Raw genomic sequence first — 21,358 nt, 5'->3', positions numbered from 1 at the left:
ATTGTATCTTACGCAATGTGTTTGAAGCGGACAGATAGTCCCGGAGCGACAGTTACAAGTGTAGGAGGCTAGAGGGTTGCGTATGCTGGTGGGTGAGTTATTATTATTGGAGGATATGTTATTGGGGGATGTGTAGGAATCTAGATCAATGGAATTATTGTTATGGCTATTTGTCCTATTAATGTTATTATTGGTATTGTTATTATCTAGAATATTAATGAGTTGCGATCCATTGTGGTTTTGTTCTAGTGTACGAGCGTTAGTGTTAGAAGAACGTATATTAATGTCCGTGTTGGGTGTGTGTGTGGGGGTCGGGTGCTGGCGCTAGCGTAGTTATGGTTGCTTAGGTTTTGGTAATAGAGCGATAGTTTATGTTTGTTAGAAGCTGCTATAATAGATTCAAAGTTAGGAGTGGTAGAATACGATAATTTTAAAGTGGATCTGTTGAATATAGAGTGGTATCTGTGCTGTCGTGGGAAGTTAGAATCTAGTATTTTAAAGAAAGATTTGGCTAGGTTCCTAGTGTTAAGAGAGAATGGGGGGGGGGTGTACCACAGGATGGAGCGGCCACCGCTTTTTTTTAGGGGAGGGGGGGGGGGGGTTCTGTGCATGTTGTAATTAAGGTGTTTAGGTGGAGGGCAGTTGTCTATACTTTTGGTAGGGCTAGCTGATTTAAACATCCTAGATTTAGGGGTCTGTTTGAATATGTGGGTGGTTGGTTGTGGTTGTGATTAATGTTATGTCCTTGGGTGTGATTTGTGATATAAATTGTTTAAGTCTGGTGTTATGGATGTATTTTATTTGTTGGGAGAAACCACTAGCCGCTAGTGCTTGGTTGTAGTATGGAGCGCGATTGTTAAAGATTTCTTCGGAAGAGGATAGATCAGATATGCGGGTTGAGATACCCATGATTATGTTATCGAAAGTAGATCTGTGGTGATTAGAGTGAATATTGAGGTATTTTATGTACTGGTTGGGTTTATGATAGGGAATCGCCAATCCTGTTCATACAACGACTGGGGCAAACTAGTCGGTATCCAGCACTTACTCGGTATTACCTGTATCCTCTTGGGTTTGGTTAAATCCAATACCCTCCTCAACCTTATATATATATATATATATATATATATATATATATATATATATATATATATATATATATATATATATATATATATATATATATATATATATATATATATATATATATATATATATATATATGGGGGGGGGTATTTATATATACATGTATATATGTGTATATGTATGTGTGCGTGCATGTATGTATGTATACATATACAGACTGTTCGAGCTAAATTTGACAGTGTGCATTAAGGCAAATTTCCCACCCAAAAATATAAGTATTTTTAAAAAGTCAAAATTCACGAAGATTATGGCCGGAAGATAATATTTAACTCAAAGATGCCACCCTCGGCTTCTACCACGGCCTCATAATTTCTGCAGAACCTGGCGCATGCATTCTTCACTGTTTCTCTAGGAATATCTTCGATGAATGCTGCCTTTCAACGATGTATTACATTAAGTTTGATACATAGATAGCTATTCTAATTTAATACCGCTTCTATTGAATGTAATGGATATGTACAAATATTGACCTACATCGCGTGGAAACAATGGTAGTGATTAAAAGATAAATGTCCAACAAATGTAGTGATTAAAAGATAAATGACTTCTTGTTAACTCCAATTATTTCAATTATCTATTCACACACAACAGATGCTCAAACGCACACCTGGAAGTACTTATAGCACAGGGTAAGACTGAATGTGGGCGAGCTTTATACTGTACTCTACTACGTTCTTAACAGAATATACCATAACTATATATGTGTGTGTGTGTGCGTGTGTGAGTAAGTGAGAGAGAGAGAGAGAGAGAGAGAGAGAGAGAGATAAAGAAAGAGATGATACAGGAAAACCTTTATCCCGCGGACAGAGTCCTCGGTAAAGGATTCCGAGTGTAAGTTCAAATCAGTTGATCGCTATAAAGTGTTTTCTATACTGAGAGTCTCTGGATCTCATCTGTTGACTGTATATATATATATATATATATATATATATATATATATATATATCATGTCCTGTACTTTTCCTTCGTGTGTTTACGTATTTGTCACTCGTTGGTGATACCCTGTACACAATTTTAATTTTTTAATTTTATTATATATATATATATATATATATATATATATTAGGATTATGACTATTTAAAAGTAAACAATTTCTTGTATAAAAAGTCGATGCACAATTCTATATAAATGGAGAAAATAATCTTTATTTTAAGTTACTTTAAAAATACATCACCCCCAACTGAAGAAATCTAACACCCCTGCAAAATTCTAATAAGGAAGTTCACAATGCCTACTCAAGTTTATACCAAACTTGGTGTGCTGACTTAGTGCAATGCAGTAGCAGTATATCTCAAATTTCAGCTTTAAGTAGTTTAATAGTTATAGTTTCTAATTTGTTACCACTTAGGCCCTACTTTAGGAAATATCCTCTTCGTTTCTTTTTTATTTTTGTGACGCTAAAAACTCTGAATATATTGACTGTTTTTCAGAATAGTAGGCTTATCCAACTAGAGTATCTAAAATAATGTCTCATAAGAAAAGTGCTTGTGTCACTCAAAGAAACAAAAAAATCTGGACGAAGAATCTCGTACAATCTTAAGACTCACATAGGAAAAGAAGACCTGTTCCTCTAGAAGAGCATTCTTTGGAAAACAAGTGCTGGATACCAACGAAACTTCAAATTGTCGGTCGCTACCTATTCCTTGGAGGCACCATCAAAGGAAGGAAAGAAAGAACAAAGTAAATTTCAAAAGAAGTAACTTTTTTATGGCAAAAAAAAAAAATTAAATTCCCCATATTTATCAATTCAAAATGTACAAGCAAAAGTAGAAAAAGTGTAAATGTGTAAAACGAGGAAAATACGATTCATTGAAAGGAATTTTTGACATCACAAAGGAAAACGGTGAATGGCAGTGCAGTAAGGATAGAAGGCTATATTATCTTCAAATTGAAAACAATGGACAGGTTGGGTATGCAACTGGAAAGGCAGCCAGTTCCAAAACTATCCATCCCTCCAAAAGAAGAAAAGTGTCCTTAATGCCAACTTTAACCAGAGCAACTCCAGTGTCATCGTCAACGTCTGACGCAGAAACTGAATGTCAATATCAAGAGTCCGAAAAATCAGATGAGCAAAACTGGAACTGTAACCAAGTTAGTAATACCTTCTAAGCTATCAACCCAAAAAACAGCCACAGTTTGTCGTCAATTATCTCAAAATGGAATCAATTTCAATACTCCTTCCCAATCTGGTATTTACAGATCGACTATCAAAGAAGCGGTTAAACTACAAAAGAAAATGAAGAAAACATTACATTTAGAAAATTGTTCATTGCATTTTGATGGTAAACGTATTGATGACCAAGAATACCAAGTCCTAGTTTGAAAGAATGAACAGAGAAGTCAGAAGCACTCCAATTTCCAAATGGTAAAGCCAATACTGTTGCGAAAGGAATAAACAGCTGTTTTAGATGAATGCAATTTATGGAACTGTGTAAAGAAGATTGCCGCTGATAGAACGAGTGTGAACCCTGAGAAAAGAAATGGTTTTCTCATTCAGTTGCTAAGACTGCTTGCTAAAACGGGTTTGAAAGAACCACAATTTATTGGTTATCCGCATCATATCCTTGATAGATTTCTTCGTGTGGTAATGAATAACGAACTTGGAGAAAAAAAGAGAAAAATCTCCCAATATTGAATATACATTCATTCCAGAGCTTCTAAGTAATTACGAGAAACTCCAGGCTAATTTCAACAATGGCGAAGAAAACGCTACTGAATCAGCAGGATGGCGAGATGACATGAAATTTTTATTTCATTTGACCAAAGGCTTTCGTTTCTTTGAAGAAACCGGCAATTTTTCTACTGTAAGGTTTCAAAAAATACCCAACTTAAGTAATGCAAGATGGAATTCTCGAGCAATATTACCTCTTTTAGAATTTATTGTTCTACCAGATAAAAAGTATTTTGCTTCTCAATTTTTCTAACATTCAGCACCCTTTTTCTTATACAGTTATTTAAAATTGGAATAAAACCCAGAAAGTTAAAAATATGTATTGTTTTTAATTTTGTATGTTATTGAATGTTTGTAGTGGCCTCTATCTTAAAATAGCCTAGTTTTGAACCTTTACATAGAGCAATTTGAATTCGGTGATCTTAAAAATGTATAAATACACTTTTATTTCACGTCTCTCTTGCGTTTACAAGAATTTAGAAAGCGGAAATACTGAAGTATGAATCTAGTGCCACCTAGTGATTATAGTTTTAAAAGCCCATAACTCCGAAACTACTTCAACTAGAAAGTTGAAATTTCAGATATACTATTTCTGCATTGCATTGAGTCAGCACACCAAGTTTGGTAAACACTTGAGCAGGCATTATGAACCCCACCTAGAAGTTTGCATGATATGGGTGAAAAGCGGTGATCAATTGCTGAAGCTGAGGGTGACATGTTTTTCAAGTAAAGAAAAATAAATGTTAGTTTCCTGACTTCTATGAAATTATTCATCGAATTACAGTATAGGGTTATTAGGTTGTGGAAAAGTCAAAACTCTGATATATATATATATATATATATGTATGTATATATGTATGTATGTATGTGTGTGTGTATTCATGTATGTACATACATTTGCATATAGGTGTTTCTTTCTATTAAAATTTGTAGACGGTTGATGTTGGTGGATCCATGTTTGTCCATGCTTTTGGTGCCTACTTTGGATTGGCTGCCAGCCGCGTTTTATATAACCCAGAAATTGAAGACTCGAAAAAGGAAGGAGCTGTGTACCATTCTGACGTTTTCGCAATGATCGGTAATATATATTTTTCGTATAACTTTCATATCTCTCTTTCGTCTTTCTTTCTCGCCTTCTGTTCTTGTCTATATTTTTGTTGTATTCGTATATATTCAGATTCATGTCATTGCTTCTTCTATTCTAATAAGTATGCAATCAGTAGTAATAGTGTGCCTCCTCTTCCTCCACTAGTTGTTGTTGAAATTAAGACCAATCATAAATATATGATCGCTTCAAATTTAACACAATGTCAAGAATTTTTCTGAAGATGGTGCTGGTCGATAACGTCGAAACCATTATCTGAGGGGTACCTTATATTCTCAATTCTGGAGGGATGCAAAGCAAAGCTGCCTTCGGTGGGGTTTGAACTCAGAATGTAAAGTGCAGAAAGAAACCCTGCAAGGTAGTTTTGCTCAGCTTAAAGAAATTAGACCCTGAATTGTCAGTCAGAAATTGAAACCAGAGCCTGGGTGTTTCGGAAAGCTCTTTTCTTTTGTTCTGAAGAACGCGAACTAGGAGATGTATGAGAGTCATCTGTCAACTCCTGACCATTGTCAGTGAAGTGCAGTTCATCTTAGATAATACACGAAATATCTTTTGTTACCTGCTACTTAGTTTTGTTATAAATACAGAACGCTAAGCAGAATTCTACCACTCTGTATCTGGCTAGGCACCTCCTATAGAGATAACATGCCTACTTTCTTTTTACTCAGCCCTGTCAGAAAATTAAGATGTGTCGCCCGCTCATTACTTGGTGGCTGTCATGAAGGTAGCATACTTCCCTTACATTTGCTTCAGCCACTTACTAGGAAGCTACAATGATCAGTGATATCAATATGAAGGACAACAGAACCGCTACCAGCGTTTATGTATATTAATAGCAAGTTGGTGTAGTTGTTTGGCCTCGTAACGTAAAATAAGTTATATTAAGTACGATACTTCTTCCGTCATCTATTTCCGTAGACTATGAATTTACCAGCATGCAGCTTTTGCTTCGTCTCTGAACTTCATCATATGTGTGTATATAGGTGTGTTCCCCCACTAAAATATTTTCTACCTTATGTATATATATATATATATATATATATATATATATATACATATATAACATAAATAATATATAAATATATGCATATATCCATACATATATGTACATACCTACATCTATATGTATAGATACATGCATATATGGGTACAGGACATCACAAAAAACGTTAAACACAATGAGAAACGAAAGCATAAAGACGAAAACAGAAAATGAACATTTTTTCGAACAACGAAAAAAAAAAAAAGAAAACAAACAGAGAAACGAGACATGCAACATAAAGAATATTTCCCTTCTTCAGCTGTCCCTGTTCCATCTACTCCGCGTTTCGAAGGCAAGGACAATACGTGACTTCGTTGGAACAGTCCTTCCCGCAAAGAAAATTAAATAAAATTTGGAATTTTTTGCGGAGGTGAAAGTGTAAACAAGAAGAGGACAGTGAGAATAAGACAGAACAGTGATATATATATATATATATATAAATATATATAGTAAAGGGGCTTGTAATGATTCCTAGGAGGTTTGATGGCTGAACTGAGATCTCTATTAGCAAAGTAAAGAGACCTAACAATAATAATATAAAATGGAATAATAAACATGTGAACCCTCTAGGGGCAATGAATATAGTCGACATATAGGGGATAATAGATAATAATTTTAAAATTAATAACTAAATTAATAGATAAATAAATTAATAAATAAATAAATTAATTAATTAAATAAATTAATTAATCTAGTGGACATTCACAGGAGAGCAATAAAAATAGAAAATTAAGGAGTTACCTCCCCTATAATAACGGGAAAATGGTGGACCGAAACGGGATCTTAATATTTTAATATTTTAATAATTTAATAATTTAATATGATCGTTATGTATGTGTTTTTTTCGTGTTTTGTTCCGATGGTAACCATTCCTGAAGAAGTGCCAAATGTCGAAATCCAATGGACCAGTCACTGGATAAGTTTAGGCACAGAAATGTTGACATAGAGTGGTAAATAAATCGATCTTGGATATATCGAGTTTGAAGTTTCTATCTCTTTTAAATATACAAATTTAAAAGTTAAAAACCTTGAAATATATATATATATATATATATATATATATATATATATATATATATATATATATGTATATATATATATATATATATATATATATATATATATATATATATATATATATATATATATATATGTATATATGAATATAAAAACAAACAATAAATGAGTATATGCACACACACGCACAGGCATGTGCATACCTACGTCTACCTGCACATATAGGTGCACATCTGGGCACAGGACATTGCAAACAAAACGTAGACAAGAAAATAATAATAACCAGAGCACAGAAAACACACAAGCCACACAGAGAACACTCTCCCTCGTCAGCTACCCCCGTTTTAACACCGGCGTTTCGAAGAGTTGGGCAGGACGCATCGTTAAAACGGCTCTTCTCATGGACCGCAAATTAAATTTGTATACACAAATTAAACCTGTGCCATGGAGGAATGTAGTGGCGGACAAATATATGTATATATATATATATATATATATATATATATATATATATATATATATATATATATATATATATATATATATATATATACATATATATATATATATATATATGTACGTATGTATATATATGTATGTTTGTATGTATGTATGTATACACACACATATATACATACATATTTATATATATAGATGCAGTTGCGGCTGTATAGTAACTAACTTGCTTCCCAACCACATGATTCCAGGTTTAGCCCCACTGCGTGGTACTATAGCATCGGGGCCCCCAAAGATTTGTGAGTGGATTTGGTGGACGGAAACTGAAAGAAGCCTGTCATATATATATATATATATATATGTGTGTGTGTGTGTGTGTGTGTGTGTGTGTGTGTGTGTGTGTGTGTGCGTGTGTGTGCGTGTGCACGCACACATACGCATCTATTGTCTGTGTTGGCGCACGCACGCATACAAACACACAAACATACGCACACATATGAACACGCAGAGGTTCTTTCGTCTTATTTCAGTATTTACTTTTGTTCCTTGTCTTGTGCTTTTCTATGTGAAATCCCATCACATATTTCAGGTACTCTCTTCCTCTGGCTGTTTTGGCCCAGTTTCAACAGTGCTCTGGCCTTAGGAGATGACCGTGAGAGGGCTTTGATCAACACATACTATGCTCTAGCGGCCTGCTGTGTAGTTAGCTTTGCTGTGTCATCCTTACTGGACAAGAAAAGTAGACTGGACATGGTAAGTACAAGGTGTTTGTTGGGACGATGATGATGGTCATGATGATGATCATCATCATCATGAGGATGATGATAATGATGGAAGTGGTGGTGAGTAGTAGTAGTAGCTGTAATAGTAGTAGTAATAGTAGTAGTAGTGGTAGTAGAAGTAGTAGTAGTAGTAGTAGCAGCAGCAGTAGCAGCAGCAGCAGCAGCAGCAGCAGCAGCAGCAGCAGCAGCAGTAGTAGTAGTAGTAGTAGTAGTAGTAGTAGTTGTTGTTGTGTTGGCGATAGATTGATAACATTTTATATGAAGTTAGGGATTATTATATTTGATGTAATGATAATGGAGACGATAAGATGTGAATAAACACACACGCGTAAACACTCGCACACCCGCACGCACATATACATATAGATAGATATAATATAGGAGATGGATTTCGTATTTGACTTTTATTAGGTACAACATATGTTTCGACCCATCAGTCTGGGTTCCTTCAGGTACATTGATAAAGAAGTCTCACTAGAGATTTTTAGTGCCGGCTGCCTAGTTGTTATCTGCCCATCAAGTTAGGGAATGAAAAAAAACAAATGGTACTATGGAAACCCCAAAATTCAAATACAAACGTGGAAATCTTGCGTTCCAGTTTATATAAAAATGACTTAATCAGCTTTCGCTGTCATAACTGCTTACAGGTAAAATAAAGTAGAAGGAGAAAGGAAGATTAATGCTTAAACAAGTAATCTCATGTTCGTGCATATACATACAGACGGACAGAGGGACAGAAACATGTATACATACATATATATATATAGTACTCGAATACCAGAGGTAGAGTAATATGCTTTATTAAAAAGTGGCAAAAATATCACAAAGACTGTTACTCAGAGTTTCACGCTTCCGTTCGTCGGACAGTTATCTATCTATCTATCTATCTATCTATCTATCTATCTATCTATCTATCTATCTATCTATCCATCTATCTATCTATCTATCTATCTATCTATCTATCTATCTATCTATATATATATATATATATATATATATATATATATATATATATATATACATATATGCATACATGTATATACATATACATACATAAGCATACACATACACACATGTATACATACATATACACACATACATAATACATATGTATATATATATACATATATAGAGTGAGAGAGATATATATGAATAAATAGATAGGTAGCATATGCATATACTCATATATACATATACGCGCACATACATATATATACATATATACATATTCACGCACACACACACACACACGAAGACAAACACATACACACTTACATACACACACGCACACACATATATATACACATATAGATTCACATACATACATATGTACATACATATATTTATATACATTTACACAGTTGGATTGTAAAATTACATGTTATTCGGAGACGGTTCTTTTTTAGTAGGATGAGGTTTTAACTCCGGAGTGGACGGTGTTTGGTTTGTATCAGTTAGGTATGGTTTAGATTGTAGTATGTGAATGTATTTAGCTGCATGCTGGCACCTGGGTAATTGTTCTGTAAATCTGTTTATAATTCTGTCCTTTGTTAATAATATCGGAAGTGACTCTTCGGAACATAACTGGCATTTTCGGGATAATGTGTTATCGGGAGTTGCATGTCTACTGATGAGCATAATTGTTTTTTTGTTTGTTTGTTTGCTTGTGTGCAGTGAGCACTAGATGAATTGGTTCTATTCAGTATATTCGTGGTCATAGTTATCCTATTATTATTACAATTTCTGGGTGTGTTAGTGTTGTTGTTTGAATTGTTGCTGGTGTGATGCTTTGGCTGGTCATTGTAGATGTTGTAGTTCTTTTTTCTCGGTTGGTTGGTATTATAGTTCGAGTCATTGTCACTTTGATGTATTAATTGTTTTTTATTAGCATTGTCTCTAGGTCGGTTATATGAATCACTGTCAATTTTTGAGGGTTTATTTCGAGTGCAGTCTTTTCGCTGTCTTAGTTTCCGATTATTTATCCTAGGAATGTGGTGTTCTATATTTGATGAATTAATATAGGGCAGTTTTACAGAGTGACGGTTGAATATTTTGCTGTACGCTCCGTTTTTAGGGAAGCTACGATCGATTGCAGCGAGGAATTGTTTCGCGAACTTGAATGAGATGTTCGAGCCCCAGATTGGGTTATACCAGAGGATATCGTGGTTTTTGTCTTTTCTGTCAGGTCTGTTTGTTCAGGTGTTTGGAGTGGCGTTGGGATTTTGTGGTCTTAGGTGTTTAATGTGTTGCCTGTTGCTAGTTTTCTCTAACGCAGAGTTGCTTCTTATGTATCTACGTTTGGTTAGTCATTTCTTGCGGTTTGGGATTCTATTATCTAGGTTATTAACTTTATGCGTGTGGTTAGTATTGTGTCTGGTAAGGTTATTATAATGATTCGTACTATTATAATGATTCGTACTATTACTCATTAAGTTACGAGAGTTATTATCATTACTATACTACTACTACTACTACTACTGCTACTACTACTACTACTACTACTACTACTACTACTACTAATACTACTACTAGGGGCGTATTGGATTTTCCCACGGTATCCGGCCTTAGATAGGGCGTGTTTGTTGAATATATTCTCGTTGGCGGATAATCTAGATGTTCTGGCCGAGATGTTCTTAACTAGTTTCCTAATTATTGATGGTGGATGACTACATCCAGCGTTTATGTATATTAGGCTCTCGTCAGGTTTATGAAACGGTTCGTGTAGACCAGTATCCAAATCGAAAGTAGCGTCTAGAAAGTTTACGGTATTCCCTATTTATGATGATAGAGTCCGAAATTTAAAAATAAAATTTTTCTCGCTGTACTTTATTACAGCATTTGTGTATGAAGAATAATGCGTCATACCTGTATAGATCTCCACTTATTCCTGGAATATAAAATGTGCCAGTGTAGTACTCAACATTTAAACACACCAAACAGCTTATACTTATTTGTCCAAATTATTTATTATATATATATATATGTTCAAAAAAGGAAAAAGACAAAAAAGAAAACAACAAAAAACAACGTGAGGACGTGATACAGATTGTGTTACTAGACGCTATATATGTATACATACACACACACACACACACACACACACACACACACACACACACACACACACATACATATATATATATATATATATATATATATGTTTATATACATATACATACATCTTTACATACACACATACATACACACTCACTCACACATGCATATACCAATTGGCTTCGCAGCGGCTATTTGATAATCAGATATTAGATGACAGGGCTTCTTCTCAGAGGTGACAGCTATGGAACAAATATGGAGACTGCTCTTGGTTATGGCCGGTGAGAAAATGTTACATCTGGTTTGTGGGTGGTGATGGTTAAGGAATTAGTATGCGTGTAGGGTTGGTATATTTTGTTGGGTTGCTTTAGAGGACTTTGGGCTGGGATCCAAAGCTGTAACCCCGTGTTTGGGCGTGTGTCTGTACGTGTTTATTTGTATAAAGTTTGATTAAAAACTTAGCTGGGTTCTCATGGTGTTATGATGTGAGAGCAGATAGTAGAGAACCTAGTTATTAGAGATAACAATAGTCACTAGGTTATCCACCATCGTACAGTAGGTAAGAATATATATAACCTCTCTGATGTGGTCACACACTAAAACTTCGTTCATGAAATTTAGGCTGAAGTGCTGAGAATTTTTCTAATATTATTTTCTCGGCTAAACATAACGTGCATTTCCTGCTTGTTCTTAAAATAAGGCTGGCACTTTTCAAAGATTTTCCAATTGAGATTGTAATCCGTAGTGCTTACTTTTACTGCCCATAAATGTCTAGCCAGAGCTGGAGATTTGCGGATAATTTAATCATATTAGAGATCTCCGACTAAACAATACCGCACCATCCACCGTCCGCAATTTCGCTCGGAGAACCATAACACTCAGTATCACTTCGTTTTCAGCTTTATCTCTCTCGATGGCTTTCCCATCTGGTGCCTCTGACGGAAATTACAACTTTTCTTCCAACTGCCGGCGACTCACCACCATCACTTAAGTTTCTGTAACTGCATACATTAATATAACTACACACTAAACATTTCTTTATACATACAGCAATTTACTAAACAAATACATACACAACATACACGTACACACATACATATTACATACTCATAAGACGTTTACAAACGTATACCCTGTGCACTTGCACATACAAAGGTCAAGCTCATAACAAAGACCCGAAACACATACACGTACATAAAATAGCATATACATACATAAAATGGCATATACACACAGATAGTTACTTATCCCCTATCTCCATTGAAAGTTACTTTCTTAGTTGTAAAATTCATTTTCTTCACCTCATCACTTTCGACTGAAATATGCAGTCTGTCCTTTAACTAAGAAACATGTTCCCATTTTCTTTTTTCTTCTACTTTTTTGAAGATACACAAACAATACGAAACGTAAGACGTTCTTAGGCTTTCTGTCACTCCAGTTTAAAAGTAATATATCACATTTGCATTTCCATTGTGTTCATTTCTATTGTTTAATTTCGTATGTGTGCACGTGTGTATATGTGTGTGCGTGTACATATATATATATATATATATATATATATATATATATATATATATATATATATATATATATATATATATAGGAGAATATACGAAAAAACAACAACAGACGAGGACAGGTGGTGTAAATAACAAAAGGATGTATTAGTATGACGCTCGGGAATACGGAAAGTCTTTGACGTTTCGAGCTACGCTCTTCAACAGAAAGAATACAGAGACGAGGAGATGTGTGTGTGTGTGTGTGTTTGCACGCATGTGTGTGCATGCTCCTTCGTCTTTTCTTCGATTGACCAAGAAGACCAAGGTCTTCAACAACAACACCAATAATTACTAATAATAATCTATGAATGTTTCATATATGCATATGTATATATATATATATATATATATATATATATATATATATATATATATATATATATATATATATATATATATATATATATAAATGATGCTTATTTTTCATGCGTACATACATATGTATGTATATATCACTGAAGTACAATTTACTTCAAATTTTATCACATATTACAGGTTCATATCCAGAACGCTACTCTAGCTGGTGGAGTCGCCGTGGGTACCTCTGCAGATTTGATGATCCAACCTTATGGTGCAATAATTATAGGTTCAGTTGCTGGCTTGGTCTCTACTTTTGGCTACAAATATATAACAGTAAGTTGATTATAAGTATCTTGGGATTATCTATGTTAGACAGGAGTGTGACTCCTTCATCGCATATTATATATTCATTGACTTCATACACCATAGAACTCTTCATTTATTCACTCACATAAGTGAAGCACAATCATAAAAACGAGCTAATAGGGAAGCAGTCCAATGCTTTTGTGTGTATGTATGAAAGAGAAAGAGAGAGTGTGTATAGACTGACCTACACACGTATCCATGTAGTTAGGTAGCTAATCAACTATCATATCTGCATTCCCTTTTGCGTTAGTCTACACTCATAATGGCGAAAAGCATTTAAAGAAAAAAATTAAATAATGTTTGTGCCCCAGGATGGCTAGAGCTTTTGGTCTGAAACATATAAATGATGAAAATGTCACGCCCACAGATATTTGCTAACTAAAATTATTTCACTTTGATTTAACTATCTATCGCTATATCTTCATGACATAGTTTTACTATGTTAAACATTTCGACCATGCAGAATAATAGAGACATTCTCCTTCTCTCGTCTCACTTTCCTCCTCTCTTAGACTCCTCTTCTCTTCCTTCTCTCTCTTTCTATATACATGTATATTTCTCTATTTGAGTTATTACCTCCCTTGGTGTAAGCGTAACACAAGGACAGAGACAGTAACGCATGAACGCGTAAAATAATAATGTAGAATAATGATGATGATGATGATGGTGATGATGATGATGATGATGATGTATTGCACAAAGGTGTATTGCACTCAAAGGTAAAGCTATATTCACCGCTAAACGTTGAAGGACTAGGACTTATCTGCGTGAGAGTTTGTGTGGCTAGTGAATGCAGATCTCTGTAGAACAGCAAATACCCTGCGGAAAGTACTGTCAGTTTGAAGTTCACAAACTGTTAGGCAGTCAATAAAATGATTCCTTCTTAACATGTCGTCACAATTTGTTTAAATGAAGGCATATAATAATAATAATAATAATAATAATAATAATAATAATAATAATAATAATAATAATAATAATAAATGCCTTGATGCAGTATCACGCACTGGCTCTCATGGTTTCTGATCTTAACTGAATGGACGTGTTATCATGTACATATTTTGTCTTGGTATAAAAGATGAGCTACAGGAAATATTCTACTCAATACCACAAATTTGCTTGTCAGTTGTCTGACCTTAACCAGTTGAGCATGTCTCTTGGTGGCTGACGATATGTGCTTCTCTGATCACAAGCAGAAGTAGTGGGGGAGCATGAAAGCCATGTTTTGAGAGGAATTCTTTGGGGCTTAAATAATTCACCTCTGGAAATTTGAGTGTTTCGTTCAAAATCCTTAAACAATCCTTATTCAGGGTTTTTTTGGGGCGGAGGGATGGGCTACGCGACGTGAAGAAAATTCTAACTGGACCTCTCCTGCAAGGTCATGCGCTGTTTATCTTGGTATGGGATCACCATTTCACGCACATATGGTTGTGATGCACATGGCTGGTGTACACTTATCAGAAGGGTAGTCATGGTACGTATACAGGGCTTCGTATATTTGTGCCCTACTGTCACTTTGATAGCATGCACTTCTCTCTCACTCAATAATAATGATGATGATGATAATAATAATAATAATAATAATAATAATAATAATAATAATAATAATAATAATAATAATAGAGCACCGTTATTGACAGAACGTGTAGTGAATAATCTGGAAAAATATCCATTACCGCTGATTAATCGCAATGTGTCAAGTCAGAAGTTTTAACTATATATGTATAACACAAAAGAGAGAAATATGACTATGCAAATACCACACAACATAAATTCATAATTTATTAAAATTACTTCTGCCTCTAGAACCATCTATCGGTAAAATTTATTTTTACCTCATATCGTTATTATATTTCAACTGACAATATGAAGAACAACAAAAACCGTGTTGTATCAACACCCGACTAATTCAACCACTACTCACAAAACATGACAAGCAACATATATATAAAAAAAAAAACAGTATCATCAGCTCAATGTTAAAAGAGAAACATGCATCTTTAATTTTATGCATAAAAAAGTACAAAACATTAAACGTGTGAAACATGGTATCGCCAAAAACAAACTGAAATTTAACTAAAGTAAGGGCAATCTGCATAAACAAGACTTAAACAAATTTCGCAAAAGCGACAGAAAATGCATACCTAAACACGAGACAAGTATGATAATGTTCTTGTGTATTATGATAATGTTCTTGTATATAATTAAGAGGGGAAAAAATAATCGAATTATACATTCTCAACACCGAAATCAGCAAAATATCAGAAACCAAAGTAGAACACTTAAAAGAAAATATACAACATCACTATTATCATCATTGTTTAAAAGTCGACTTTTTCTATGCGTGCATTTTGTACAGCCGGATGCTCTTCGTATCACTAACCTTCACCTCTTTCCGAGTAAAGTAATGTTTAACCGCAGGCTGACGTATTTTCACAAAAGACAGGAAACGAATGAAACAGCTTGTATGAGGGAGGCGCGTCAAGGAGACACAAACACACATACATACCTACATACATATATACATACATTCATACATATATACATACATACATACATACATACATACATACATACACACACAAACACACATACATACATACATACATACATACATACATACATACATTCATATATACACGCACACACACAGACACACCTACGCACGACGGGATTCTTTCAGTTTTGTCTCCCCTCAACAAGTTTTGGTCGCCTCGGGCCAATAGTAGACACTTGTCAAAGGTGTCACGCAATGGAACTGAGCCCAAAACCGTGTGTTTGGGAACGAAATTTTTCATTCATTATGCCCCTTAAGTATAAAGTACAAAAACAACACATGTAAACCAAACAAACTTAACAAAATACAACAAAACCAAAGTCTACAACACGCAGATACAAACTAACATGATCGAAGGAGAAGAGGCTAACGAAAAATATGAGTAAAAGAGAATAGGAGGAAGATTTGCGAAGGTGGAGATCATAAGCATGGCAATAATTCAAGAATAAATATCAATAGATCTTTCTAAGGAACAAGGAAAGTATCTTCCAGAGGTAACACATGATAACACATAGCAATTGAAGAGCAACATTAAAGAAGCATAATTGGTTTTACAGGATTTTCTTACGGTTATTTCTACAAATATTCTATGGAAGTTATAGCCAGCAATGAATTTTGATACAACGTTTCGTATAGAGACGTCAGACGTCTCTATACGAAACGTTGTTGCAAAAATCGGTGATCGCTATAATTTCTATAGAATACCTGTAGAAATAACCTTAAGAAAATAATGTAAAAAGCACTGATAACGCAGTAGAACATGGTATTAACTTATGAAAACTTTTAATATAATTTATAGTATGTTGTGTTTGCATAACGAAATACAAATCAGTAATATTTTTCAATTAGCCCCAGGAAAGCGTTAAATGTATAAATTGCATTATCCAATAACTTAACACCACCGTGTGTGGTAGCTATATAAGTAATGGATTTGGAGGTGAGAATGGGTTAGATGAGTCCTGATGGAGCTCCCCCCCTAAATAGGGCATATACTCTCATTACCTATTTTCTTTTCGATCTTATTGTTTGTTTACATCTGACTTATCGATACGAAATGTAGCAAAAATCAGTGCGGGTTATAAGTACCTACAAATCATTAACTAGTTTGACAGGCTTCTTCAAATAGACTAGAACATCGATGTCACATTTTTGTATGAAATAATACCTTCAGCAACCAAAGAAGCTACGAAGGAAAGTGGTTATTCTTTCTGAAATATTCATGAATACACGTTGATCTCAAATGTTGGCCAGGAGGGGGCCAGTCGATTAGATCTAACCCAGGACACAACTGGTACTTTATCGACCCTGAAAGGATGAAAGACAAAGTCGACCTCGGCGGAATTTGAACTGAGAACGTAAAGCTAAACAAAATACCGCTAACGTTTCTGCCTGCTCACCACCTTGCTCATATATAAATATTGAAACACAATCAAACCAGGTGGAACAATTATAAAGAAAAACTAGAGAATAGTTATAACTACAATAATATCGCAGAGTATATCTAATTACACAGAAAAATAATTTAAAAGTGCGCTCAAAATAAGACTGCAAATGAATAAATAAATGATAATTGTAATTTCCAAGACAAATTCAGTGTCAAACATTTTGAGGGAGGGCAGAGGACAGTTGGTTATATTGATAGCAATACTTGATTGCTACTATTTTATTGACTCAGGAAAGATAACCAATTTGATTCAGAATTCAAGGGCACAAGTAAGTAGCGCAAACGTTTTTTCTTCCCACATTTGGAGTATTTTATTTCTATACCTGCCACATATTCTCCATCGTAAAATCCTCCTTGCTATAAGCTGAAGGCTTGAAATTTTGGCGGTCTCCTAGTACTCGACTGGTACTATTTTATCGTATTACGTAAGGATGAAAGGCAAAGTCGGTTACAGCAGAATTTGAACTCCAAACGTAAAGAGTCAGACAAAATGTTACTAAACATTTCTCAACACCCCTCTCTATTCTCCATTGTAAAATAAAATCATTACATTTTTGATGTTAATTCTTTTAAGATGTTTATTCAATCTTCATACATAAGATTTATTCGTCTCATTCATAGCTATCTCTTGTACTAAAAATTCTTTTTATCTCAGTAATAGAAATCTCTTTGATATGAGAATTCCTTTTCTTTTTCTTTCTCCCCTCCTTCCTTATCACTTTTTCTGTTTGCTTTTCTTTACCTTACTTCAATTTGCTTCATTTGCAGCCGTTTTTGTCATCCAAGTTGAAAACTCATGATACGTGTGGCGTGAACAATCTACACGGCATGCCTGCTCTTATTGCAGGTATTGCTGGTGCAGTCGCTGCAGCAACTGCAACAGAAGACACTTATGGACTCAGGTACGATGTTGAATTTAAACCATGTTAAACTCGTCACAGAGTAAGATAACGACACAAATAATTTTCGAATCACAAAGACCCTTACTTTTTGTCTCCTTCGAGTTTAGCGGATTAAAAAATGTAAATCTTCTTTCTACGTAGCAAGTGCTGGCATATCGTAAGAGGGACTTGAACTTCATGTAGCCACGTAACTTAATTACCCATCAGTTGTACCGTGCCATCACATCTTACACTGGTGAATTCAACTATCTGTAAAATCAATTTAATACATGAAGGCACTCTGTCGCTTACGACGTCGAGGATTCCAGTTGATCCGATCAACGGAACAGCCTGCTCGTGAAATTAACGTGCAAGTGGCTGAGCACTCCACAGACACGTGTACCCATAACGTAGTTCTCGGGGATATTGAACGTGACACAGTGTGACAAGGCTGACCCTTTGAATTACAGGCACAACAGAAACAGGAAGTAAGAGTGAGAGAAAGTTGTGGTGGAAGAGTACAACAGGGTTCGTCACCATCCCCTGCCGGAGCCTCGTGGAGCTTTGGGTGTTTTCGCTCAATAAACACTTGCAACGCCCGGTCTGGGAATCGAAACCGCGATCCTATGACCGCGAGTCCACTGTCCTAATCACTGGGCCATTGCGCCTCCACAATACATGAAGGACTCAAGCGTAAAAGTCTAAACATCTTGGCAGCTGACATTATGCAGTACTGCTAACAGTATATAAACCGCCAGTTTTTAGTAGCCAATGGATGTAATTATTCTCTCTCTCTCTCTCTCTCTCTCTCTCTCTCTCTCTCTCTCTCTCTCTCTCTCTCTCTCTCTCTCTCTCTCTCTCTCGCGCGCGCGCGCGCGCGCGCGCGCACACACAAAGACACAGTCAAACACTCAAATGCATATCTGTATGCGTATCAATTCAGACATACCTTCACAGAAGCTGTTATAATTCTACGCATATTCAATCAAGATACGTTTTCTTTCTAAAACATGAAACTCTAGACATGTAACGGAAGCAAAATTTTCATTCGCAATATGGTTGGTTCGTCGTAATTATAACTAACCACCGTGTTTATTTCTGTGTGTTTGAGCCTAACAAAAACAATGGCAACACCGCGCGCGCGTACACACACACACACACACACGCACACACACACATACGTACACACGGACATACACTCACGCACACACATATATGACTGTGCGGATTTTGTCATGTTCTTCAAAGTAGTATTGTTGTGTCTTTTGTTATTGATTCTCGCCCTGTTCTGTGTAAGCTGACCTAAGATTAAAAGTGCTGTACTAGTAATCATCCCGCCTATATTTAAAGCATTGTCTTCTGTACATGACTCTGTGTATATATGCTTCCATCTCTTTCAAGAGGAAGATATAGCTGGTATTTGAGAGTCGGGAGAGCACATATAAATGTATTATTATTGATCTGTGAAATATCTTAGTTCAGCTACAGTCATCTAATATATTTAAACATTTGGCCTCTGGTCACAGCCTAGAAACTAATAGTTGACTAATATTTACTTAAGAAACAACCCTGCACCGTACACACAATCATTAGTTTATACTGTTCTAAATCCCAAACCAAACATATATCTTTAAAATAGATATACCTATCTATAGAGTGGACGAATACACTTATAAAGGATGAGCTGAGTTAACTATTCGGATTTCAGGATTCCCTTCTCATCTACAATCAAACTGAGTGAAAATCATTTGCGCATTCTTTTGAGTAGCTGTGTGGTAAGTAGCTTACTTACCAGCCACATGGTTCTGGGTTCAGTCTCACTGCGTGGCACCTTGGACAAGTGTCATATGATATAGCCTCGGGCCGACCAAAGCCTTGTGAGTGGATTTGGTGGACGGAAACTGAAAGAAGCCCGTCATATACATATGTGTGTGTGTGCGTGTGCGTGCGCATGTGCGTTTGTGTTTGTTCCTCCACCATCGCTTGACAACCGATACTGGCGTGTCTACGTTCCAGTAACATAGCGGTTCGGCAAAAATGACCGATACAATAATAAGTTCTGGAGTCGATTTGTTCGGCTAAAGGGGGTGTTTCTGCATGGCCGCAATGAAATGACTGAAACAAAAGAGTAAACGAGTAAATGTTTGTGTGTGCGTGTGTACGCGCGCGCGCGTGCGCACGTGTGCATACACGCATGTGCAAGATTCTAGAGAGATAAAGCCAAATTAGTCTCGACTTCCCAAGTAATGTATATAAATTTCTGCCCCGACATCCGAAATTCTGAGTTTTATCATGGCTACCGAATAATTGTCACAAATTATATTTACAGATAAATTCCTCTATTTACATAATATCGAGGTCTCTTTCATTCTTTTGTTGTCTTGCCATTTCTATCAACACACACACACACACACACACACACACACACACACACACACACACACACACACATATATATATATATATATAAAGTAACAAACTGAGGAAAAGAACTCCTTCAAATGAGTGTGTTGAACGTTCAATTCACTGGTACTTCAGTTGGATACCATATAAATATTAGTATAATTCAATAACAAAGATAGATTAAATATAGAGACATTCTATATTAGAGACATTCAACAACTTATTTATATTACAATATTACATTAAATACTATGAATATTATATATAACATAACATAATATTACATAGATAATTATGAAAATCGTAAAATTACAACAAATTGTTTCGACTTATTTTCTGATATACATAATCATAGTTCAATTATATATAAGTCACTTCAGGGTCAATCATTTCAGAAAGGTGAAATACCGTCTGGAAAGGACGGTTGGATTGTAAAAATTAATTCAAATGTCTGTGTTATGAGCGTGTGCAATAATATGTGTGCATATAGATGCATATAATTAAGTATCTAAGTCTTCTCCAACGTGTAACTACAACAAAAATTATATATAAACAATTACATCTTCAATACAAC

The 21,358-nt window shown here is 35.2% G+C and overlaps 1 protein-coding gene across 1 annotated transcript in view; it reads left to right on the top strand.

Moving 5' to 3' along the window:
* The window catches only part of LOC106868467 (ammonium transporter Rh type B), a 64,956-nt gene that overhangs the window by 36,767 nt on the left and 6,831 nt on the right, over positions 1-21,358 (top strand). Inside the window, exons 5-8 of the mRNA XM_089338244.1 lie at positions 4,752-4,896; positions 8,028-8,191; positions 13,329-13,466; positions 18,269-18,402. Coding sequence (XP_089194370.1) covers positions 4,752-4,896; positions 8,028-8,191; positions 13,329-13,466; positions 18,269-18,402 — 581 coding nt within the window. The remainder of the gene's footprint in view (positions 1-4,751; positions 4,897-8,027; positions 8,192-13,328; positions 13,467-18,268; positions 18,403-21,358) is intronic.

The sequence above is a fragment of the Octopus bimaculoides genome, chromosome 20 (assembly GCF_046866305.1).
Source record: "Octopus bimaculoides isolate indiv1 chromosome 20, ASM4686630v1, whole genome shotgun sequence".
Classification (NCBI taxonomy): domain Eukaryota; kingdom Metazoa; phylum Mollusca; class Cephalopoda; order Octopoda; family Octopodidae; genus Octopus; species Octopus bimaculoides.
Note: the sequence above shows the minus strand (reverse complement) of the source record. Positions and strands in the feature narration are given on the sequence as shown.